At 52.1% G+C, this 25024-nt stretch overlaps 1 protein-coding gene across 1 annotated transcript in view; it reads right to left on the bottom strand.

Moving 5' to 3' along the window:
• Positions 1-24082, bottom strand: part of WNT9B (Wnt family member 9B) — a 29381-nt gene extending 5299 nt beyond the window's left edge. The window contains exons 1-3 of the mRNA XM_021673637.2: positions 23951-24082; positions 2724-2980; positions 189-454 (exon numbers count right to left, since the gene is read on the bottom strand). Coding sequence (XP_021529312.1) covers positions 189-454; positions 2724-2980; positions 23951-24027 — 600 coding nt within the window. The 5' untranslated portion in view covers positions 24028-24082. The remainder of the gene's footprint in view (positions 1-188; positions 455-2723; positions 2981-23950) is intronic.
• Positions 24083-25024: the final 942 nt, after the last annotated feature.

Here is a 25024-nt window from a genome sequence, read left to right as displayed (position 1 = left end):
GTACCCAGTAATGGCCCAGAGTAGATGCCAAGGGAGTGTTGGTTGAAGACGTGACGTTCATCCTGCCTTCCTGAAGTTCATGGCTCTTCATGTGTTTTGGGGGGTGGGGTGCTGGCCTCCATCAAGCCTTGTGCCCCAGCTCTGCACCCTGGTGGGAAGGCACTGTGGGCAGCCAGGGACATGCTCACCTTGATGCCCACGTGGGTGTTGTGGGCGTCTGCCCGTGCCCGCAGGTCCTTGCTTCCTTTCTTGGACCCCAGGAAGTTGCTCAGAAACTTGGTGCTGTACTTGAGGTTGTCACCGCACACGCCCCACTGCCAGGCCTGCCGGCTCTCCAGCCCCGGAGAGTCATCACAGGTGCAGCGCTCCATGCGCCCGGCACTGCAGGCCCGGGCCAGTGCGTGGGTGAGGGCAGCAGAGGACACTGCATACAGGAAGGCCGTCTCTTTGAAGCCTGTGTCGGGCACCCAGGGGCATAGGGAGGGTGGAAAGGGGAAAGAGAGGAAAGGAGGAAGCTCAGAGGCTGCCTGCCGCCCTCTGAGGGCAAGAGGCGGGGGTGGCAGTGCTGTGATGGGCAGGACAAGGGAATGTGGCTTGAGGATATAGCTCCATGTGGGTCTCTCCGTCAATTGCCCCTTAAACTCTTGGTGCAAGTTGCCTTCTAAATGGAACTTCCAGGCTGGACACAGTGGCTCCCACCTCTAATCCCAGCACTTTGGGAGGCTGAGGCAGGTGGATTACTTGAGGTCAGGAGTTTGAGACCAATCTGGCCAATATGGTGAAACCCCATCTCTACTAAAAATACAAAAATTAGCAGGGCGTGGTGGCGTGTGCCTATAACCCCAGCTACTCAGGAGGCTCAGGCAGGAGAATCACTTGAACAGGGGAGGTGGAGGTTGCAGTGAGCTGAGATTGCGTCACTGCACTCTAGCCTGGGTGACAGAGGGAGACCTTGTCTTAAAATTAAAAAAAAAAAATTATAAATAAATAAATGGAACTTCCAAATTCTCTCTGGAACACGTGCCCAGGTTCCCAGAGGGCAGCAGGCCAGGGGCTACTGCCCCCGCCTCTCAGAGAAGACACTGAGATGCAAAGAGAAGCTACTCAGACACCTGGTGCAGGCACAGCTGTGGCTAAACCTGGTATTTTGACCCCAAGTCGGTGTGTGACCATTTGGACCAGCCCATTTCTGAGGCCCCCGAGATAAGCCCTGTGGGCTTCTCATGACACATGATGGTTCTCAGATGTCATTCTCTGCCACCCACTGTGAAATAGACACAATAATAGAGTGACCTTGAGTCTCCTGGCTGGCTTGCCCCAGACTGACCATCCCACCCACCTCCGGGACTGCTACTCCTCCCTGTTGGGTGTGGCCCAACCTGGCCTCCCTCGGGCTCACTACTTCCTACCTGCCCTCCAGTGCATCTGGGGTGCTGGTGACGTCCCGACACAGAGGCCGTAGCTTGGCAGCAGACCGTGGAGAGCAGCTGGCCTAGGAGGGGCCAGGCTACCTGTGCAGCATCACTGCATTTTTTTTTTTAGACGGAGTCTCGCTCTGTTGCCCAGGGTGGAGTACAATGGCACTATCTCGGCTCACTGCAACCTCTGCCTCCTGGGTTCAAGCAATTCTCTTGCCTCAGCCTCCCCAGTAGCTAGGATTACAGGTGCCTGCCACATGCCTGGCTAATTTTTGTATCTTTAGTAGAAATGGGTTTCACCACGTTGGCCAGGCTGAACTCCTGACCTCCGCGTCCCAAAGTTCTGGGATTAAAGGTGTGAGCCACGACAACTGGCCAACTGCAGTTTTAAAATTTTTATATTTTTAGTGAAGACAGGATTTCACCATATTGGCCAGACTGGTCTTGAACTCCTGACCTCAAGTGATCAGACGCCCCGGCCTCCGAAAGTGCTGGGATTAGAAGTGTGAGCCACTGCGCCCAGCCTGGAAGTTCCATTTAAATGGCAACTTGTAGTCAGAGTTTAAGGGGCAACTGACAGGGAGACCCATGTGAAGCTATGTCCTGAAACGACATTCCCTTGTCCTGCCCATCAGAAGCCCTTTCCCCCTGGCGAGGGAGTCACATGGTGACCTGCGTTCTCCCTTCTAGACCGCATGCTTCCCAAGGGCAGCTGGGGTCTTGTTCAGCTCTGAACCTCCAGCATCTGGCACAGTGCCTGGCTCACTGTGGGCCTCCGCGGATGCTTAGCGGGTGGGTGGAGGCAGAAGGGAGGCAGGAAGATGGAAGGGAGGTGGAATGAGAGTGGAAGGGAGGGAGGGACTGATGCATCGATGGATGTGACCAACAAATGGACAGATGAAGGAGTGAACAAATGCATGGCCTGGCTCGTGTCATCGGGCCTGGAACCAGCTGCCGCCCATCCTCATGTCTTCATGCCCTTGTTTCATGTGTGTGAAGAGGCAGAGGGAGGTAACTGGGGGACCCCATCTCATCTGTGGGCTCCTCCAGGAACGGGCTTGTGTCTCCTCCTCTCTTGGATCTTCCTTGCTCCTCTGCTCCCCCAAACCCGAGGCTAGGCCACACCTGGCCTTCAACTGCCCTCGCTAACGCCCGGGACTCTTCTCATTTGGGACCATGCTAGGGCAGGAAGGGCAGTGCGGCCTGGGCACTGGGGCCAGGGGAGAGGAAAGGGCAGCCTCTGCCAGCCTCCTCCTGCCCAAAGCCTTCTTCCCCAGCCCTCCTCCTCCCCTGGCCTCCCCCCACCTCTCTTGAGCAGGCCCATCCTGCCCTCCAGGCTGCAGTTCCAGCGCTCGTCCCGGAACTGGAATTGGCATTCGAGCAGGCCGAGGTGTGCAGCATCCCGCAGGGTCTCAGCCAGGCCAGGCTCCCTCCGGCAGAGCTGCTTCTGCCGCCGGGACAGCTTCAGTAGGTCACACTGCTTCAGGTGGGCCCCGTCCTGTGCCGGCGCCGCCACAGTGCCCAGTCCTGGGAAGGGCGTCAGGACCTCCCGCCCAGTCAGGCTGGAGAGGGCGAGAGGAGGGAGACAGGTGAGGTGGGGATGGGGGTGAGGGGCAGGTGAAGGGAAGGGGCCCCCTTGGGGGCTTCATTACCCTTCTGGGTGTCAGGCTGACCCCCTGGAGGTCCCGTCCCCATTTTACAGGTTAGAAAATCAAGGCTCACATAACCAGGGTTGCTGCGGGACCTTAAACCCATTTTCCAGATTCTGGTCTCTGCTATTCTTATCCACCTATTTCCCAAACTTGCTCAGTTAGAAAAATCATCTGGGGTGCTTATTAAAAATACGCTTTCCCAGGATCCATGCTGGGCAATTCTGAGTCTATTGGTTTGGAATTGGGCCTGGGAATCTGTATATTTACCACATTCCCTGGGCAGCTTTTGTGATCTGGGAATTCAGGGAAATAACGCATGGAGTATTGGTGGCTGCCTGGCCAGGAGAGCCGCAGTCCTCAGAGGGGGCAGCGAGGGGATGTGGACATTGAGCGGACACCCAGCCAAGGTCCCCTGACATCCCTCTCTCCCTTACACTATGCTGCTGCCCAAGTAATCCCGTTCCGATCTAACATGTTTCCATAATCCCCAGATAGATCTTCAACCATCTGACCACTTGGCACCTGGTACAGATAGATGCCTGGGGAGGGGAGGGGATGGAAGGAAAGAGAAGGAAAGGAAGGAAGGACTTAGATGGTTAGATGCAGGTGAAGGAGCTGAATTCCCCTCAGGCCATCAATCCCAGACTTCTTGTTCTCCTAGATCCAAAGGTCATTGATTCTGGAGCCAAGCTGCCAAATTCTAAGGCTGACTTTCTAGCTGTGCAACCTTGACACCTCGGTTTTTCCCTTCTGGAAACTGGGGAGAGTGATCTTCTCTACCTCCTAGGGGCGCTGGGAGGATTATGTGAAATGGACTAACCACAGTGCCTGGGACATGCAGGCCTACCTTCCTGCTGGCTGGGGCTTCCCAAACTTCTCTCATTTTGCAAGATGCTTTACTCTCCAACTAAGCAGGGTCTCCCCTTTGTCCATAGGAGGAAATGAAGGATTGATGATGAGCCAGTGACTGGCCCAGCCATACAGCAGATCAGCAGCAGGGTGGGAACTGGAGTGAGAGTTCGCCTTCCCTCCCTCTTCCCAGAAGCTCTCTGTGAGATGGCTCTGCCGCTTCAAAATGTTTGCTGTCCTGTACCCTGATGCCCCCAGCATGGGTGGAACATACACCATTCCGGGACCCAGCCCAAAAGAAGTAACCTCAACCTGGGACATTCTGGCCTCATAGCTAGGGTAAAAGAGCAAAGGTGGACTGGGTGCGGTGGCTCACACCTGTAATCCCAGCACTTTGGGAGGCCAAGGCAGGTGGATCACTTTAGTCCTGGAGTTTGAGACTAGCCTGGGTAACACAGCAAAACCCTGTCTCTATTAAAAATAGAAAAATTAGCTGGGTGTGGTGGCACAAGCCTGTAGTCCCAGCTACTTGGGAGGCTGAGGTGGGAGGATAAATTGAGCCCAGGAGGCGGAGGCTGCAGTGAGCTGAGATTGCATCACTGCACTATAGCTTGGACAACAGAACAAGACCCGGTCTTAAAAAAAAAAAAAAAAGCAAAGGAGGAAGCAGGCAATGGCTCTTAGAGCTCCTGCTTGGATGTGGCACTTGCCGTGTTGCCCATGTGCCACTGGCCATGGCAAGGCCTGTGGTCAAGCCAGGAGTGGTCAGAGAGGCCCACGTCCCTCTGAGCCAAGGACACAGCTCTCCTGTTTTGAGCCACCTGCTTTAGCCAAGACGTCTGGCTGGATGCCACACCCTCTCTGTGTGCCCAGAAGTCAGAAGCCTCACCGGAGGTTATGTGGCCTGGCCAGGCCCTCAGAAATCACCCAGGTGCCCTCAGAAATCACCCTTGGATTCCACACCCATCAGGTGCAGTCAACCCATCATGGAGCATATCTCCGAAACCTCCAAGCAGAGACAGATGCTATCGGGCTTCCCCTGGCCCAGCCTGGCCCTGGGCTCCTCTCCCAGACAGGGTGAGGGCAGGGACCCGTTAATCATTAATCTGGGGGCAAATGGGTAATTTTCCAGTCCACCAGGTCTACACCCAACCCCTCCCTGCAGCCTAGCAGGAAACCCTCACAGCTTGACCCCTGGCAGGTCCAGAGCAGGACTGGATGTCAGCTCTAGCTGAGGAGGCCACGCCTTGACTGGCTTCCAGTGTGGAGGGCGGCTTGGGGGCTGCAGCTACCTTGCCCTCAAATGTCCTCTTCCTCACCCTGGGGGCTAGGGTGAGCGGTGACTTCTGCTCACACAATTCCCGTGTTTCAGAAACTGGACCTCCCTGGTAGCAGCTGATTGACAGAAGAGAGAACAAGCAGGGAGTGATGGCAATTTTGGCCAATGGGGCTGCATTTCCTTCAAGACCTGCCTCAGATGCCATTTTAAGAATAATAGCTATTATTATATCATTATAGCTACACTATATGTCATATGATATGACATAATATATAACATATATTTTTTTTTTTGAGACAGAGTCTTGTTGTGTGGTCCAGGCTGGAGTGCAGTGGTGTGATCTTGGCTCCCTGTAACCTCCACCTCCCGGATTCAAGCAATTCTCCTACCTCAGCCTCCTGAGTAGCTGGGCCTACAGGCATGCACCACCACGCCCAGCTAATTTTCATATTTTTAGTAGAGAGGGGGTTTCACCATGTTGGCCAGGCTGGTCTCGAACTCCTGACCTCAAGTGACCTGCCTGCCTCAGCCTCCCAGAGTGTTGGAATTACAGATGTGAGCCACTGCACCCCGCCCAAGCTGTGTTCTTGTCTGAGACTCCCCTATAGTGTGGAGTGGAGGCTGAAAGTTGGTGGTCTAACTAAAGGCATCGTCCTTGATTACGACCTCTGACATCTGGAGAGTGCCAGAATTCCCCAGACTGCCCTTGGGAGCCAGACCCAGCAAACCCCTCCACTCATTCAACAGCCATCTGGGTTTTGTTGGTTTGTTTTTGATGTTTCTGGCATGGAGTGGGTGGAGGCCAGGGATGCTGCCCAGTACCCTGCAGTGCCCAGAAGGGCCCCACCCCACCTCACTGTCCACAACGTCCAGGGGGAGGGACCCTGGAGGGGGCAATGGGCGTCAAACGGTGCCCAGCTTGGCACAGCCAGCCTTGCCTGGGAGCTCGGTGCAATGCCAATCCTCGGGCCCCACCCCAGAGGCATCTGTTTTTTAAATTTCATCTAATGGACCCTGAGATTGATGGCTCAGGGAGTCTAGTATCAAGTCGGTTAATTTTATTAGTGGTAATGACACTTAGTAGCGATTAATGACCAGGAAAGGCAGCCAACCGCACAGAGGCCTCAGGCCACACTGGGCCCTGGTCTGCCCAGGGCTGCTCTCAAAAAAGGCTCCCTGGTACTGCCTCGGGAACCCCATGGGGCCCAGGAAGACAGCCTGAGAGGCCCCCAAGACCCAGTTTCCCTCTGCTTGTTCTCTGTGTTGCAGTTTGGGATCATATTTCCTTTGAAGAAATAGTACCAGGACATCACATTTAGAAAATGACCACCTATTTTCCTAAGCAGTGAATTCTACATATGCGCAGCCCATGGCTTCTGCTGGGAAGCTATCTTCCTGGACCCCAGAATAATTCTGGGTGTGGCAGGCTCCAGCCTGCTCAGAGGTCAGCAGGCATGGTGTCATCCCCCTGGAGGAAGTCATACTCTCTGGCATCCCAGGCCTGCAGGCATCACTCACTGGGTCCCTCTGTGAAATCTCAATTACCCACAGTGAGCTGAGTGCCGAGGGGGTAAGACGGATAAGTGGAGAAATTTGAGTGAGCTTCCTTAATCTTATGAATCCAGAATTTTTTTTTTATGGCGTCTCACTCTGTCACCCAGGCTGGTGTGATCTCGGCTCACTGCAACCTCTGCCTCCTGGGTTCAAGCGATTCTCTTGTCTCAGCCTCCTGAGTAGCTTGGAGTAACGGGCACACACCACCATGCCCGGCCAGTTTTTTTGTGTATTTTTAGTAGAGACAGTGTTTCCCCATGTTGGCTAGGCTGGTCTCGAACTCCTGACCTCAGGCGATCTGCCCACCTTGGCCTCCAAAAGGGCTGAGATTACAGGCATGAGCCACCTTGCCTAGTTAAATATGGCGGTCTTAATGAAGACGCTGCCTTGTGGCCAGTCAGATGCTATCGGATCAGTCAAACAAGTAACCAGGGTTCTGAACTAAAGGGCAGAGGAAGGGTTGTTTGCCAACTTGCTAATTGCTCTTCTGGGCTGGGGGCAACTGCCTGGCTCAGGTGCTACTGAGCCTCCTGGGGCCACCACTCCTTCAGGCTGCACTGCTCTGGCCCAGCTACCTCCCCTATCCCTATCTGTCTCAGGCTCCCCCAGGCTAATTTCTAGCCTCTCTTTTCCTATTAAGAAAGCAATTACCCCAAGTGACCAGCAGCCTCCTCCTTCCCTCTCTGCCCCAGTCTGTGCCCCTCTGCTCTCTGTACTCTCACCTCATGGTCCTTGGTGGTCACGTTGATCATAAGACCAGAGCCCCCACCCCGACACTTGCGATGACCTCTGGCTTTGACCCCAAGGCATCCTCAAACGCTTGACAGACCAGCCTTTCTCTAGAGTGGGAGAAGTCAAGGGTGGCCCTCAGGACTTCATGTCACACACACTCCCACCCTCAGGTCTCTTCTGACCCTCCTGGCACCTCCCACCCCACCTCCTTTCACACTCTCCAACGTACACAGCACCACAAATGTGGCTAAAGCTGCCCCATTGGGGTGACCTTGAAGGAAGCAGAAGATGGCTCTCCCAGGCTTTGGGGAAAGCCTCCCAGGAGACTGCTCTGTCCACCATCAGCAGGACCCCAGGGACCTCACCCTTCAATAATCACCCACCCCCTGCCTGGAGAGTGGGGCCCAGGGATCTCATGCCCCAAGGCTATTCTGGCCTAGGTAGTCTGGTCCCAGGACTGACTCACTCAGAGGTGGGCTCAGGGTTGTCCCCTCACCACCTGAGCTCATTCCATCAAACAAATACACCTTAACTCATGAGTGGGAGTGGCTGGAGCCAGACTGCCTGGGTTCAAATCCCACCTCCACCTCTTCCTAGTTGTGCTACCTTGTGCAAGGTGCTTTATCTCCCTGTGCTCTGAGAGCAGTGCCTGACACATTGGACGCTCCAGATAAGTATTTATCATTATTGAGCATCTACCATGTGCCAGGCACTGTGCTGGGACACGGTCCTGCCCTCAAGAAGCTCACAGTCTGGAGGGAACTTGGGTGGATTCAGGAGTCCTCCAAACTCTCTCAAGACCTCAAGAAGGGGAAGGAAGAGAAAGCTTTGAACTGGCCTGGCTCCTTCAGGAACCACCAGTAGCTGCCCAGGGACCCAGATCAGAACTCCTGGCGCTGTGCAAGTAAGAATTTGATCTTGACCAGTCCCATCCTGCCTGTAGGAGGCGTGGGGGTGGGGAGGAGGCAAGAGGGAGCTCTCAGGGAGCACCAGGTGGGTGGAGAGCTTTTCTCATCACCTGAGAGTGCCCCGCGCCCTGTTCTTCCACCTACTCCCACCCTTGTTTCTGCTTGAGAGGGTCTGCTGGTTTCAGCAGAGGCTATGCCCAGGATGTGGTGGGTGGGTGGCACAGGACAAGGTGGGTGGTTTCCAGGGCACCAGGTAATGCCAGTGTGTCTGGACTCTTAGCTGGAGGGTCCAGAAATGGTGCATTGTGCCAGGGCCATGCCAACTGCAGGCAGCTGCCTGGGAACCAGGAAAGCCTTGTGCTGCCGGGGGTGCTGGCCGCCACCCTGCAAGACCCCATCAGATGCTCCTGATAACAGGCTTCCGCTGCGGGCCATTTGCATGGTGAGTGCGCCCTTTGTGCTTTCATCTCAAACATCTGTCTACCTCTGCTGGCCTCACTGATCCCCCTACACACACAAATACACACACTCACACTCATACTCTCATGCACATTCACACTCACACATACACACCCACACACACATACTCATACACACATACACTCACATATACACATTCACACACATTCTCACGCACATACACACTCACACCCCTACCCCTTCCATGGTCTCTACTCCTGACCTCTTCCCCAGCAGCAGGGAGTTGGGTGAGGGCAGTGCCTGGCCCAGTAAGAGAGGGCACCATGGCCCTGGGCAGCCCTTCTTTGAAAGTGGGTGCTCAACACCAACTCCAGGCTTCTCTCCCCTCCTGCTGTTACACTGGGAGGCCCCAGATTTCCCATACGGTGAGCACACCCTCCCCTCCACCTTCCAGACGTCTTTCTCCTCTACAGCACCCACAGCCACCCTGCGCCTCCTCCATGACGTCCAGGGAAATTCGGAAACAGCTGTTTCCTACCTTCCTACTTTATGCCCAACTCTCTCCAGCCTGTCTTTTCACTTCCTTGCTCACTCCCTTACACCTTTATTAACTGAGTATGAGTAAACAAAAGCACAACTACAAAGGAGTTTTTGGCCAGGCATGGTGGCATGCGCCTGTAGCTCCAGCACTTTGGGAGGCCAAGGCAGATGAATCACTCGAGCCCAGGAGTTCAAAACCAGCCCGGGCAACATAAGTGAGGTCCTGTCTCTACAAAATTAAAACTTAAAAACTTAGCTGGGCATGGTGGCATGTGCCTGTGGTCCCAGCTACAGGCTGGGAAGATCGCTTAAGCCCAGGTCAAGGCTGCAGTGAGCTGTGATCACACCAATGCACTCCAGCCTGGGTGACAGAGCGAGACCCTGCCACATACACCAAAAGGGACTTTTCTGAGCATCAGCGTTGTTCCCCATCCACCCACAGACCTTGAGACCACTTGTTCCTCCCGTCTGGCTCCCCCACCCCTGGATCCAGCCTTTCTTTTCTCCCCAGCTCTCATCCTCTGTCCCCACAAACCCACCCTGAGGACTGAATCTGTCCACACCTCCCCACTGGAGCCCGCCCGACAGCCTTGTCCCCCACCCATCCCTGACTCAGAGGAAAGATCCGGGTCCAGCTGTGGGCTCTGTCTCTCCAAGCACAGCCCCACTTCCTGTCTCACAGCCGCAGACTGGGCTGCCTGCGGGGATGGCACTGGGGAGACATGCTCAGGGCTGAGTGGGCAGCTCACAGCTCGCACGGGGAGCATGCTTTGCATCTCAACAATGCCTGGCATTTACAGCGTGGCTACTTCAACATCTGCGAAGGAAATGTTTCCTCCTTCCTCCTCCTGTCTCTCTCCCTCTCTTCAGGCTCGACTGAAGTCAAGGAGGGGAAGCCTTTATCCCTGGCATGCATGTGTCAAGTGGCACAGTGACTGCAGAGGGTCCCCAGTCATTCCTGCACAGAAGGATCCATCACCTCTATGAGTCTGTGACTATAAACATCTCCCTCAGTTCCTAGGCTGAGTCCAAATGTACACCATTCAAATCATTATGTGTTAGAGCTGGAGAAACCCTTTAAGGTCCCCTGGCTCAGAAGTTTTGCTCTGCTGGCTCCTGGGAGGTGTCCTGGAGGCCGTTGCAGGGATGCAGGAAGGCTAGGGTAAGCCAAATGTGCAGGTCTCTGCTTTGACCTATCTAGTGCCCCGCAAGTTCATGCAAGATTGGTCATCCAAGGCGACCCACTGACCTGGTAGCAGGGCTGGGTGTGAGGCCCAGGTCTCTTGATTGCTCCCACCAAGGCTGGCAGTTTATGCTTGCAGCCCCAGCCCTTCAGGGAAGCGAAATCAGCATCACCACATCAAACATTTAAGGCGGTGGAAACAGAAGACGGCTAGGTTTTGAGGGAAGGAAGCCTGGTCAGGACTCCTCTGACCCCCTGGGTGGCCTGAGGGTGGGACCTCAGGAAGGGAGAGAAAGACCCTCTGTTTAAAGGCTACTTTCCCTGGTCTGAAACTCAGTCTCTTTTCAGCGAAAAGTCAGAAATCAGGCTTACTGAAGTGGCCTGCCTATTCATACTAAAGTGTGAGAGCCTGCTACAATACCAGTGCTTGAGAACATGCTTGGCTAGGCAGAGGGAAGATCAGAGGAGAGGGCCTGGCCTATGAAGAGAGAAGGAGCTGGGGGAGCTTGGTGTGGGGATGTGGAGGCGGTGGGTGGGAACTTCAGGGAAAGGCAAATCGTGGCTGAAGCCGCACTTCCGATGGCAAGCTCCTACCCAACCAGGGGTCCTGGCTGGGTGACTCCAGCCAAGTTACTTAACCATGACAAGCTGACCAGCTAACTAGTTTGGCAGGCTCTTGAATGCACCTTGGGCTCTGATCACCTTCTTGTCATGCACAGGCAGGATCAGGCTGGGCTTGAGCCCTGGAAGGGCCAGGTCCCTGGGCAATGCCCTGTGGGTGACCCCTCGATGCTGAGGAAAGTGCCATTGTCTGCACAGGCTCTAGGCAGAGATGTCCCATGCTGCAGATCCCACTGTTCTCCTGCAGATCCCGCGGATGGCCCATACCCCCCGCCCAGCTCTAGGGACAGCAGGAACCTCCCTGCCTGATCAAGGATCCATCAAGAGTAGTCCAGGACACCCCCTGGGATGGACGCAGTTGTGAGCAGCTCCCTTGGGAATAGAACCAGTAGGACCATCCTGAACCCAGAGTCAGCCAGAGCTGGAGCACGGGGCCTCTCCCCTCAGCCAGGCTAGTCTCTCCCTTGTCCTCTGCCATGTCTAACTTGGTCCCACCTCCATGCTGTAACCTCTGCCTGAAATACCTTCTCCTAGTCCAAAAACCTTCATGGATCCCCTGAAATCTTCTACAGTCACGACCTTTTTTAACACTTGACTAAAAATGCAGAGAATGGGAAAGGTGATCCTGAGGTCCCACACAGCATGCTGTGATGTGTGTTTGCCTCCTCTAGGAAGCCCTCCTTACTTGCCAGCGCCATCCCCCTCTAACCATCCTCTTTCTTTGTCTTCTCCCACTTTTGTGGAAATAGTACCATCAGCTCTGCATGGCTGACATTTCTTTCTTCCTCTTCAAAGCTGTATCCTATAAGCTGTTTGGCAGAGGCCATGGTTTTCCATACCCTGATACCCTGAGATCCATTATTTCCCAGTCCAGATGCCTGCCCCCGTCAAGCAGATGCTCCACAGACACCTGCCGGCTGCATATTTTGATGCCCCTTAGATGTCTAACCCCATGCAAAGAGTGCAGCTCGGGGCTCTCCCTCAGCCTCTCTGCGGTCCCACCCTTCTGGCCTCGCTGTGGTCTCTACCACCTAACGCCTCAGCACCAAACCTCCCCAGGCTCGGGCTGGGCGGGCTTTGGGAGGGCGTGGCTCTGGAGGAAGCTGCCTGTGGCCACGCCCTCCCCAGCCCGAGACTGTGATTCCTAGTGCACGCTCTCCCCAGTGCCAGATCTCGGGGCCATCTGGCTCTGGTCCTCAGCCCCTGTGGGACCCGGTACCTCGGAGTCTGAAAGTCAGGCCGATTCCCTCTGAACCTCGGTTCCTGGGGAGGAACCATGCTTGGGTAGCCTGGTGACACCAAGCAAGGACCAGCCAAGAAACTGGCCTGGGCTTCGGCTAGGCGCACAGTGGCTCATGCCTGTAATCCCAGCACTTTGGGAGGCCGAGGCGGGCGGATCACTTGAGGTCAGGAGTTTGAGACCAACCTGGCCAACATGGTGAAACCCCATCTCTACTGAAAATACAAAAAAATTAGCCAGGCGTGGTGGCGGATGCCTGTTGCCGTAGCTTCTCGGGCAGCTGAAGCAGGAGAATCACTTGAACCTGGGAGGCAGAGGTTGTAGTGAGCCAAGATCACGCCATTGCACTCCAGCTGGGCAACAGAGTAGGACTCCTTCACAAAAACAAAACAAAACAAACAAAAACTCGGCTTGCACAACCTCTCGTGGTGACATGGGCTCCAAGTTTGCCACAGGTTCACAAACCTTTATCCACAATTCCAAATTCCAGGGAACTCAGAAAACTACAGGTTTTTTTTTTTTTTTTTTTTTTTTTTTTTTTTAACAATTGTGGTGAACTCATATGGCCGCAAGCCCTGACCTGAATCAGGGAGAATATTATGGTCTTTATTTATCCCAACCTGTAGACGTCTTCCTGCAAAAATAATGCCATCTGATTACAGGTGCTGCCCTAGACCTTGCTAGAGGTGCTGTTAGCCACATAATACATAATATATTACCTTTCTAGACTTTTACTTTTTAGTTTTTAATTTTATTTTTTTCTGCCTCCCCTACCTCCTATATTACTTTTCTTTCTTTCTTTCCTTTCTTTCTTTCTATTTTTTTTTTTTTTGAGAAGGAGCTTTGCTCTGGTTGCCCAGGTTGCAGTGAAATGGCACGATCTCGGCTCACCCGCAAACTTCGCCTCCTAGGTTCAAGCGATTCTCCTGCCTCAGCCTCCCAAGTAGCTGGGATTACAAGTGGCTGCTACCATGCAGCCACTTGGAAGTTTTGAGGGCTGACCAGAGCTTGGTAGTTGAAGTCTTTCTGGCTCTAAGACTCTTCGCCCTCCTTTTCAGCCTTCATCTCTCCATTGAGGGGTTTGGGTGTGGAAGAGGCTGCCCTGTCCCCCCAGCTCATCTCTGCTGCTACCAGCATGCCGCGAAGCAGTGGGTGTGGCTGATTTTTGGAGTCTGACGGGGGTAAGTCTCTGCTCTCTGCTTTGTGTCCAATTCCCAACCTGACAGAAGCCAGGCCATGGCTCCCAGCTGGCCAGGCCTGGGTGAGGTAGTATGTGCCCCAGAGAGCCCCGTGGAGGCAGAAGATGAAGGAGTGAATGGAACAAGGCACAGAGGGAGATTCGGGGGGAATGGCGGGGAGGAAGGGCCAGCGAAAAGGAGAGGGCACTGTCCACCGAGACATTCACTGCAGACCAGGGAGCAGCGCTAGGGACTGTGGGACTCAGCCAACAGCAGGGCCCCAAGGTCTCTGCAAATGGAAGTTACAAGTGAACTGAAGACATGAGCACCTGAAAAATTAGCTAATGAGCCAAGGGTTGGAGCCACGCAGGGCCAGAGACGCCCAGGACTTGTGCCGAGTGCAGGGCCTGGGCCACAGAGTCAGGGCTTAGAGGGGCAGAGCTGCCCTAGGGGGACAGGCCTGCAGCTGGGGTTCCACTGGCAGCATAAGGCAGAGATGAAGAGGCTGGCTTGGATTCTGACAGATTAGAATTCAAGCCTCAGTGCTGTTAGGCACTAGCTCTGTGACTTTGGGCAAGGCACTTGGCCTCTCTGAGATTCCCCCCAACACGTACACCTATAAATGAGGATAACTGGCCAGATATGATACCTTGTGCCTGTAATCCCACCTACCCAGAAGGCAGAGGCAGAAGAATTGCTTGAGGCCAGGAGTTCAAGACTAGCCTGGGAAACATAGTGAGATCTCATCTCTTAAAAAAAATAAAATAATTAGCCAGGCATGGTGGTGTGCACCAGTATTCCCAGCTACTCAGGAGGCTAAGGTGGGAGGATAGCTTGAGCCCAGGAATTCCAGGCTGCAATGAGCTATGATTGTGCCATTGCACTCCAGTCTGGGTGACAGAGCAAGAACATATTTCTCTAAAAATGAAAAAATAAGTGAAATTTTAAATGAGAATTATCTCAGCACCTACCTCCTGGGTTGCCACAGTGTGAGGTGAAGTACTGTATATAAAGTGCTGAGCACAGAAAAGGGTGGGTTTGTTCTGAATTGTACAGTGACTGGGATACAGGCGCAGAGAGGAAGGAACAGATGTCATCACCAAAGACCCTTCTTAACTCAGGATGCTGTACGGCAGACCACTAGATTTCTTGAAATCCTTATATAGAGATAGCATTTTAATAGTTTCACATATGTGTATTTAACCCTTACAACAAGCCTAAGGGATCAAGATTAGCCCATTTTACAGATGAGAAAACTGAGGTCAGAATGGTTATCTGACTTGCCCTGGGTCAGTCAGTAAGTGGCAGATGGAGATTTGAACTCTGATCTGTATGACTACAAGCCCAGTGCTCCTGACACTATAACAGGGCCTTGAGCCACGCCCCATCCTGTCATGCTGATGCCAGGGTGGAAGTCACCCTCACGGCACCTGCCCCTCCTCCCCTTGAGCCCAACTTCCACCTGAGCACATAATGCCAAAGGCACCAGGACCGCTTTTCCTTAGGAGATTCCAGCTCAGGAGTCCGCTGGCCCCGCTTTCCTCCTCTCCTCCTTCCCGTCCTCAGCCACAGAAAGTCCACTGTCATCCACTGAAGAGGCTAGGTAGACTCTCAGCCCAACTCCGGAGCCCAACACCTCGGGGGTTACAGCTCAGCCAGGGACAAGCTGGCCTAAATTCCTTCCCAAAACACAATGATTCTTATCAGCGATGTTTGGCTTTCAATCCACCGCCCCCACAAAACAGTAAAATTTCTTTTACCCTTTCTTCCCTCCAACTATGTTTTTCTCAGGCCCCAATTCAATTTCTAAAAATGTGGGGGTTTTAAAAATAAAAACAATATTATCCAAATACCTAAGGCACATAGGAAGAATTTCTTTTTTTAAATGTTCAATGCCTATACACTCAAAGCTAGAAAACACTGCTGAGAGAAATTACAAAAACCCTAAATGGAAAGATACGACCTCTGTGGGAATCAGTAGACTCAATATTGTTAGAAAGTCAATATTCCATAAGCAGATGTATAGATTCAATGCAATCCCAGTCAGAATCCCAGGAGCCTTTCTTGTGGATATTGACAAGTTACTACTAAAATTTATGCAGAAATACAATGATTCTGAATAGCCAATGCAATTTTGAAAATGTGGTGCACAGTTAGAGAGCTTATAGTACTTAGTTTCAAGACTTACTATAAAACTATAGTCAATACAAAAGGTTTATTGGGAAAAAAAATTTTTTAAAGCTACAGTAATCAAGGTTGTATAGTATTGGCATAAGGATAGGCATAGAGATGAATGCAACAGAATAGAGCATTCAGAAATAGGCCCACACATATTGAATCAATTGATGAGCAACGAAAATACAGTGGAGAAAACATCATCATTTCAACAAATGGCACTGAAACACATGGACATCCATATGCAAAATAATAAGCTTGCCCCTTGTTCCGTGATGTACACACTAGTTAACTCAAAATGAACCATAGACTTAAGTGTAAAAGCTAAAATTGGCTGGGCGTGGTGGCTCCTGCCTGTAATCCCAGCACTTTGGGAGGCCAAGGTAGGTGGATCACCTGAGGTCAGGAGTTCGAAACCAGCCTGGGCAACATGGTGAAATCCCATCTCTACTAAAAATACAAAATTAACCAGGCATGGTGGCAGGTGTCTGTACTCCTAGCTACTCGGGAGGCTGAGACAGGAGAATCACATGCATCCAGGAGACAGAGGTTGCAGTGAGCCGAGATCATGCCACTGCACTCTAGCCTGGGCAACAAGAATTAAACTCAAGAAAGTAAAGAAAAGAAAAGAGAAGAGGAGAGGAGAGGAAAGGAAAGAAAGAAAGAAAAAGAAGGAGAGAGAAAATTATAAAGATTCTAGAAAATACAGCTAGGTGCTATGGCTTATGCCTATAATCCCAGCAGTTTGAGAGGCTGAGGCAGGAGAATTACTTGAGCCCAGGAGTTTGAGATCAGCCTAGGAAACATAGCAAAACCCCCTATCCCTACAAAAAATAAAAAATTAGCTGGTACATGCCTGTGGCCCCAGCTACTCAGGAGGCTGAGGCAGGAGGATCACTTGAGTCCAGAAGGTCGAGGCTGCAGTGAGTCGTGATCGTGTAACATGTTTAGTTTCCTAGTGGGAACTATTTACACCCATCCTACATGGCTCTAAAGGAATGGCTCTGAGGATCACATGAGAGAAGGAGCTGTATGAGAAAGTGATTTGTAAACTGCAATACTAGTTATGTTTTTAATCACCATCAAAAGAACTAGGCTCTAGTCTCACTCAAAAGCAGCAGAAGGAACTCCAGCCTGGATGATGGAAAGAGATCATTTCTCAAAAAAAAAAAAAAAAAAAAAACAAAGGAAAACATAGGAAGAAATCTTTGCAACTTTTGGGTAGGCAGAGATTTCTTGGATAGGACACCAACAAAGCACAAACCATACAAGAAAAGGTTGATACACTGGACTTCATCAAAATTAAAAACATCTGCTCTTCAGAAGATACCAATAAGAAAATGGAACAGCAAGTCACAGGCAGGAATGAAATATTACCAATACTCCTGACAAAGACTTGTATCCAAAATATGTAAAGAACTCTTAGGCTGGGTGCAGTGGCTCACACCTGTAATCCCAGCACTTTGGGAGGTCGAGGCAGGCAGATCACCTGAGGTCAGGAGTTCAAGACCAGCCAGGCCAATATCATGAAACCTTATCTCTACTAAAAATACAAAAATTAGCCCAGCTAATTTTGTGGTGGTGCATGCCTGTAGTCCCAGCTACTCGGGAGGCCGAGCTACAAGAATTGCTCGAACCCAGGAGGCAGAAGTCGCAGTGAGCCGAGATCGCACCATTGCACTCCAGTCTAGGCAACAGAGTAAGACTCCATCTCAAACAACAACAACAAAATATATAAAGAACTCTTAAAATAAGAAGTAACTCAATGAAATGATATTCAGATATACACATGAAAAAACGTTCAAGGCACCATTCATCAGTGGGGAAATACAAATTAAAACCACAATGAGATATTACTACATACCTATGAAAATGCCACAGTTAAACTGACAATAGCTGACAACAGAATATGGAGCAACTGGAACTCTCATACATTCCTGTGTAAAATGGTAAAACCTCTGAAAAACACCAATTCTACAAGTTATGCATGTATCAACCATATGATCCAACAACCCACTCCTAGACAGTTATCCAAGAGAAATGAAAGCATACACCCACAAAGAGGGATACACATGGATGTGCATACCGGCTTTATTTGAAAGAGTCCAAAACTGCAAGTAACTCAATTTTTTTTTTTTTTGAGATAGAGTCTTGCTCTGTTGCCCAGGCTAGAGTGCAGTGGCACAATCTAGGCTCACTGTAACCTCTGCCTCCTGGCTTCAAGTGATTTTCCTGCCTCAGCCTCCTGAGCAGCTGGGATTATAGGTATGCACCACCACTACCACCATGCCTATCTGATTCTTGTATTTTTAGCAGAGACAGGTTTTCACTATGTTGGTCAGACTGGTCTTGAACTCCTGACCTCAAGTGATCCGCCACCTTGGCCTCCCAAAGTGCTGGGATTACAGGCGTGAGCCACTGCACCCAGCCCCTGTCTTCTCTTTTATTGAGAATTTGGCATTTCAAGTCTTTAGTGGTATCCCTTCACCCCTGTAAAACCACCAAAAGCTCTGGTCATTTTTCTTTTTCTTCCTTTCTTTTTTTTTGAGATGGAGTCTCGCTCTGTTGCCAAGGCTGGAGTGCAGTGGCATGATCCTTAGCTCACTGAAACTTCTGTCTCCCAGGTTTAGGCGATTCTCCTGCCTCAGCAAGTACCTGGAATTACAGGCACATGCCACTACACCCAGCTAATTTTTGTGTTTTTAGTAGAGATGAGTTTTTGCCATGTTGACCAAGCAGGTCTTGAACTCCTGACCTCAGGTGATCCTCCTGCTTCGGCCTCCCAAAGTGCTGGGATTACAGGCGTGATCCACTGCGCCCAGCCAAAATAACCCAAATATCTATCAAGTGGGGACACGAATAAACAATTTGTGGTGCAGCCATATGAAGGAATACTCAGCCATAAAAAGGAATGGGCTATTGCTGTATGCTATGACATAGATGAATCTCAAAAACTCTATGCTAAGCAAAAGAATCCAGGCATAACAGGCTACGTACTGCATAATTTCATTGATATAAACTTCTAGAACAGGCAAAACTAACATAGAGTGACTAGAAGCAGAGAAGCGGGGTAGCCAGGGGCTGGTGGGAGAGGACTGATTACAAAGAGGCACAGGGATCCTTTGGGATGGTGGAGATGTCCCATGTAGTCATTGTAGTCACCACAAATGTGTTACACAGGTGTATAATTTGTTAAAACCCAAACTGCACATTGTAAAGTGCATGCATTGGCCGGGCACAGTGCTGGCAGTTTTGGAAGCTGAGGTGGGTGGATCACCTGAGGTCAGGAGTTCGAGACCAGCGTGACCAACATGGTGAAACCCTGTCTCCATTAAAAATACAAAAACTAGCCAGGCGTGGTGGTGCATGCCTGTCATCTCAGCTACTTGGGAGGCTGAGGCAGGAGAATCGCTTGAACCCGGGAGGTGGAGGTTGCAGTGAGTCGAGATCATGCTACTGCAATCCAGCCTGGGCGACATAGTACGACTCCATCTCAAAAAAAAAAAAAATGCATGCATTTCATTGTATATAACAATGATTTGGGGGGGAAATAAAGGTTATGTTTTGTTCCTCCAGTGGAATTACAGTAATGACACTTCCACCACCTGGGATGATGTTTAGAACCCCAGCAACTAGAGAGTGAGCCTGGACTAAGCACTTAGCACGTATATGCCAGGCACCCCATCCAGCCCTTCCCTTCATTGTTTCAATTAAGCCTCAGCCTTTCCCCTCAGATGGGTGTTCTCATAACCCTAAGCTCAGCAAGGTTAAGACATTTGTCCAAAGTCACAGAGTTAGCAACAGGCAAAGCTGGGATTCACTATCCTGTGCTTTCATAAACTTCTCAATACTGTCCAAAGAGAGGAAAGAAACTCGATGAGTGCAGAGGTCACACAGTGAAGAAACATCACCAAAGTTAACTATGATTTTAAAAACTGCATCCACAGAAACTATTTCTAGTTACAAAGGCATTGGGATGACTTAAAAAGGATTGGGGGCCGGACATGGTGGCTCACACCTATAAGCCCAGCATTTTGGGAGGCTGAGGTAGATCACTAGAGGTCAGGAGTTCGAGACCAGCCTGACCAACATGGTGAAACCTCATCTCTACTAAAAATACAAAAATCAGCTGGGTGTGGTGGTACATGCCTGTAATCTCAGCTACTTGGGAAGCTGAGGCAGGAGAATCTCTTGAACTTGGGAGGTGGAGGTTGCAGTGAGCCGAGAACGTACCATTGCACTCCAGCCTGGGTGACAGAGCGAGACTCCATCTCTAAATAAATAAGCCTGGATTGGGTAACTATGCCTGTCTTGTGCCCAGCTCATCATATAATGCAGTGCATTTTCATTTATACGACATCACAGAAGTTAACATCTGTGGAATTTTTAGGCACTCAAAGCCAAAATAAAAGCTCTTTGGCAATCCTAGACTTCCAGACCCAGGACCAGGACTGTTAACATTAGGGAACCTTAGGACCTCCGGGTGCTACTGACCTTGGAGAGGAGTGACTTGATCAAGGACAACACAGAGAGTGTCCCAGAGCCAGGAATGTTTCTGCCCCTGACCTCTGGTCCGCCTTCTGTCCCACTGCCATCATGCTGTTCTCTGCGCCCACCTGACAGCCGAGCAGGGGTCAATGCATCCTGTCTCATTACTGAGGACAGAAAAGAATATGTGGCCTTGCCCATCCCATTATAGCCAAGAGGGTCTGAAAGAGTCAAGCAGGGAAGAGAGCCTCCCTTCACTCTCACCCTCTGCGGCCTCTCTGCAGCCACTGTTGCCCCAGGGGAATTTCACTGCCTTAGCTCGGGAGGCTGCCCCTGTAGGGTGAAGGGCTCAAACTGGAAGCAGGACATGGTTTCTATTCAGCCTCCCCCACCAATTCACTGTGTGACATCGGGTGACTCCTAAACCTTTCTGACCTTCAGATTCCTTGTGGGAACTATTTACACCCATCCTACATGGCTCTGGAGGAATGGCTCTGAGGATCAGATGAGAGAGGCAGCTGTATGAGAAAGTAATTTGGGCCAACATGGTAGCTCATGCCTGTAATCCCAGCACTTTTGGGAGGCTGAGGCAAGTAGATCACCTGAGGTCAGGAGTTTGAGGCCAGCCTGCCCAACATGGTGAAACCCTGTCCCAGTTTTCAGGAGGCTTGAGATAGGAGAATCACTTGAGCTCAGAAGGTGGAAGTTGCAGTGAACTGAGATCATGACACTGCACTCCAGCTTGGGCAACAGAGTGAGACTCCATCTCAAAAAAAACAAAAAAATAATAATAATAATTTGTAATCTGCAGTACTATTTGTTTTTTGTTTTTTTTTTTTTTTTTTAATCACCATTCACAGAATTAGGCTCTAGGCTCACTCAAAAGCAGCAGAAGCAACAGCTGGCTCACTGGGGTTGGAGCGTCACCTCATCTGAAAAATTGGGATAATACATGCTACTTGAAGCAGTGCGTTTTGGACCAGAGATCCTTCTGGGGTCATTTACAACTCTGAAGTCTATGATACTATGATTTGAAAGAGCCCAAGAAGATCAGCCTCACCTGCCCTCCTGATGTTTGCATTTTCTCTGATCAGGATGCCAAAGCACTTGGTGTTACAAGCAAATGCAAATGACTTGTGGAGGAAGGCAGAAGCACTGTGCCTCACTGGCCCACCCCAGTGTACATGACTGATCCCAGATTCCTCCCAGAGAGCAAATGTGGATGGGAAGCTGGGAAACCTGGTCTAAGTCACGAGAGGGTTTCTTCACTTAGAGCTCAGGCTGAATCCTGTCTGTTTCCTGAGACCAAACACTTCACAGCATGAGACCCCAGTTTTAGCTTATTCTCTGAGTATCTGTCCTGCTCCCCAGATTGGGGTGGTGGTGGCTTTTGTGTCCTTTGTCAGCTCTTTCCAGCTGTGCTCCTGACCTGGAAGAAGTGGCTCAGATACTTACCCCTCTCAGCCCTAACCCAGGCCTACTTGAACATCTCACCTGTCATTTTCAAGGCTGCTCCTCACTCAGATCCCTCAAATTCTAACCCCACACACTGCTGAGAACACCTTTCCCCTCCAACACAGCAGCTAGGGTGGTCCTCCTGGAATCCCTCTCCTCTCATCCCACCTGACTCTTGCTCCATCTCCAACCATAAAACCCAAGTAAACAAATGAATTGTAGAAATGAGCCAGTGTGTAAGAGGATATAGGTGCCATTTGTCCTGTCCCTCTCCATTCCAGCTCAGAAAACTGGGAGGGCCAGGACATCAAGATTCTATACCTGGTTTCCTTAATGAAAATAATCACTAGCCATGCCTGGTGACTCATGCCTGTAATCCCAGCACTTTGGGAGGCTCAGTCTGGCAGATTGAGGTCAGGAGCTCGAGACCAGCCTGACCAACACAGTGAAACCCCATCTCTACTAAAAATACAAAAACTAGCTGGGCATGGTGGCACACATCTGTAGTCCCAGTTACTCAGGAGGCTGAGGCAGGAGAATCGCTTGAACCCAGGAGACGGAGGTTGCAGTGACCCAAGATCGCATCACTGCACTCCAGCCTGGGTGACAGAGGAAGACTCCATCTTGAAAAAAAAAAAAATCACTAGCATTAGTTGAGTATTTACTGTGTGCTAGACAATGTCCTAAGTGCTTTACATGTACAAGCTCAATCCTGTTATAAAATTGGCAGTATAATCTTCATTATACAGATTGAGAGACTGAGAGGTTAAGTGACTTGGCCAAGAGCACACAGCTAGCAAGTGGTGAGAGTGAACCCAGTTTGTGCCCTAGTAATGACATCCTGCCTGCCGAGGCAACAACCATTCCTTCAAGCCTGAAATCTTCAGGAAGCAAACATGTTGTGCACTGTTCTTGGGGTGGATTGCAAAAGGATCAGTCATATCAAGTTCAGCCCCTTCTTTGTACAAAAGGAGAAACTGAGGCCCAGAGACTGAGTGGTCTTCCCGTGTCATTAGCAAGCTGAGCCCAAAGCTAGGGTCAGGGATGATGCCCTCCTCCCCTCCCCATATATTTCAGGGATAGCCAGTGCCCACAGCCTAGATGTGTTTTAACCACAGGTCACGACCTGGAAATTAGCCCACAGCCCTTACTCCAACCTGTACAGAATTTCTCAGACCTTCACACACCTCTCCCTGGCTACTTCTTCAAAGCAGCCTTTAGTAGGTCACTTGCTTGGTGTTTTCCTGCCTTTGCTGTATATACTCAGACTGTAAGCCTCCTATTGACTTGGGGTGAAGATTTTAAAAGAAGGCAAGGTTTAAAGCGACAGGCTGCACATATTGGAATTGGCTTTGAGTGGAGGGTGGGAAGGTGCCTTCTTACCCATGATACCCACCCCTTCACCAAGTCCCTGCAATTCAGGGTCAGACAAGAAGGAACTTGGAAACAATTGCCCTATAACTTTTGCTCCAAACATTCCCCTCATAGTTCCTGTCCCTCTATCTCCCCAGTGTTACCTGCCCAACTCTCCCCCACTGTGATCCTCCTTTTCCAACTATGTACACACACACACACACACACGCACGCACGCACAGACACCTACTGGGCACTCTCACTCTTTCCGGCATTCTCCTGAGAAATCACCCCATGCCAGGTCTAAGATGTGGTCAGGTTTCCCCAGCGCATGGTTCCTTCCTGCGTCTGTAGTTGGCGTCTCACGGTCCGAGGCTTCCCTTATTCCCTGTGGACGCGCACGATCCTCTGCCCCTAGACCGGGAACAGCCCACCCCACCCATCCACCCAGCCCTCTCCGTCTCCGCTCCGCAGGGTAAAGGCAGAGGGTGGGGAAGGAGTCCGAGGCAAGGACGGCTTGACGGAGCCCAGGATGGCGGCAGACGGGGCACCCGCGTGAGGATCCCAAGAGGGCATCAGAGAGCGGGGCTGACGCCTGGCGGGCGGGGCCAGGGTCCGAGGCGCGCGCAGAGTCCGAGACCCGGCGGGGTGAGGACAGCGGCGGCGGAGGGGACCAGAGACTTGGACACCGAACAGGGCGATGGATTCGGAGCCAGGGAAGCCAGAGACCGAGCTCAGGGCGCGAACCCCCACTGAGAGGTGGGCTGGGTCGCGCCGAGCTAGGGTCTGAGTTCGAGACCTCCGCAGGGCCAAGGACAGCGGGAGGGAAAATTGACCCAGCTGTAGCTGGAAGAGGGGGAGGCGGGCGGGCCGGGGAGCGGGCGGGGGGCGCGGCGGGCACTGACCCGAAGTAGGAGGCGGCGGCGGCGGGCAGCGCCAGCAGGCAGAACCCGGCCAGGGCCAGCGCGGGCGGGGGGCGCATGGTGCCGGCGGCGCGGCGCCCTGTAGCATCTCCTCGCGCCGCTCAAGCTCGCAGCGCCGCCACCAGCCGCCCGCGGGGCTTTAAACCCGGGTGGGGCGGAGCAGGCGGCGCTGGGGGAGGGAGCAGATCGGGCTGCGCCCCAACCCCGGGCAGCGAGCCCCCCGCCCCATTGGCCCCACCGCTCTCGCCCCGCCCCGTCGCGGGTGGGGCCGCCGCCCTGGGCCCGCCCTGCCCCCGTTGTCCCACCCTCCGGCCCCAGGTGAGCACTCACCTGGCGCCGCGCCCGCCAGAGGTCGCGGCGGCGGAACGTGAAGCCCCCCGGGTCCGGAGAGGCTGGGAGGAGGGTACGAGGCGGGGACTGAGGAGATTCTGCCTCTCCGGGGTGGGGCGGAGGCAAGTGCAATAGCTTCTCCGAGGTAGAGACGGTGGTTAGGAGAGACGCACCTGGAGTCGGTGGAAAACCCGGGTATTGTCCGCCCTCCTGCCCAGCGAGAGCCGGTCTCTTCTCCGCAACCCCCGGACTCAGGGCAGGGCCGGATCCTGACCCAGAACCGCTCTCTGGAAGCGAGGGAAACACATGTTCAGTGGCTCGGGGGACTCTGTGGCCGGGCAAATGGAGTCCCCAAGGGAACTCCTGGTCAGAGGGGAGAGAAGAAAGGGCACCTTGTCTTTAAGCGGGAGAGTGGCTGTCACCGGCAAGGTGCGCAGCGGGGGCCTCCGTGGGCTTTTGATAAAATGCCACTGATGTTCCCCAGCGCAGAAATCCAGAGTGGACAGTGGAGCAGACGGAGCCCTGTGGGAGGAGGAACCCACTTTCCAAGGTGTGTAGACGCCAGAATCTCTGGTAGATAGGGTGGGAGCTTCAAGTGTTGGGCCCCAAAGTTCTGTTTGCTTATTATTCTTTTAAAGTTTAACCCCAATTCCTGCACGAAGGTGCAGAGATCAAAGCAGAGGGTGGTACCTGTCTAGAAAGGAGACAGACAACTAATGACCCAAG

Source organism: Aotus nancymaae, unplaced genomic scaffold (genome assembly GCF_030222135.1).
Source record: "Aotus nancymaae isolate 86718 unplaced genomic scaffold, 86718_ANA_hifiasm-v0.15.2.pri h1tg000089l, whole genome shotgun sequence".
Classification (NCBI taxonomy): Eukaryota; Metazoa; Chordata; class Mammalia; order Primates; family Aotidae; genus Aotus; species Aotus nancymaae.
This window is presented reverse-complemented; position numbering and strand designations above follow the sequence as displayed.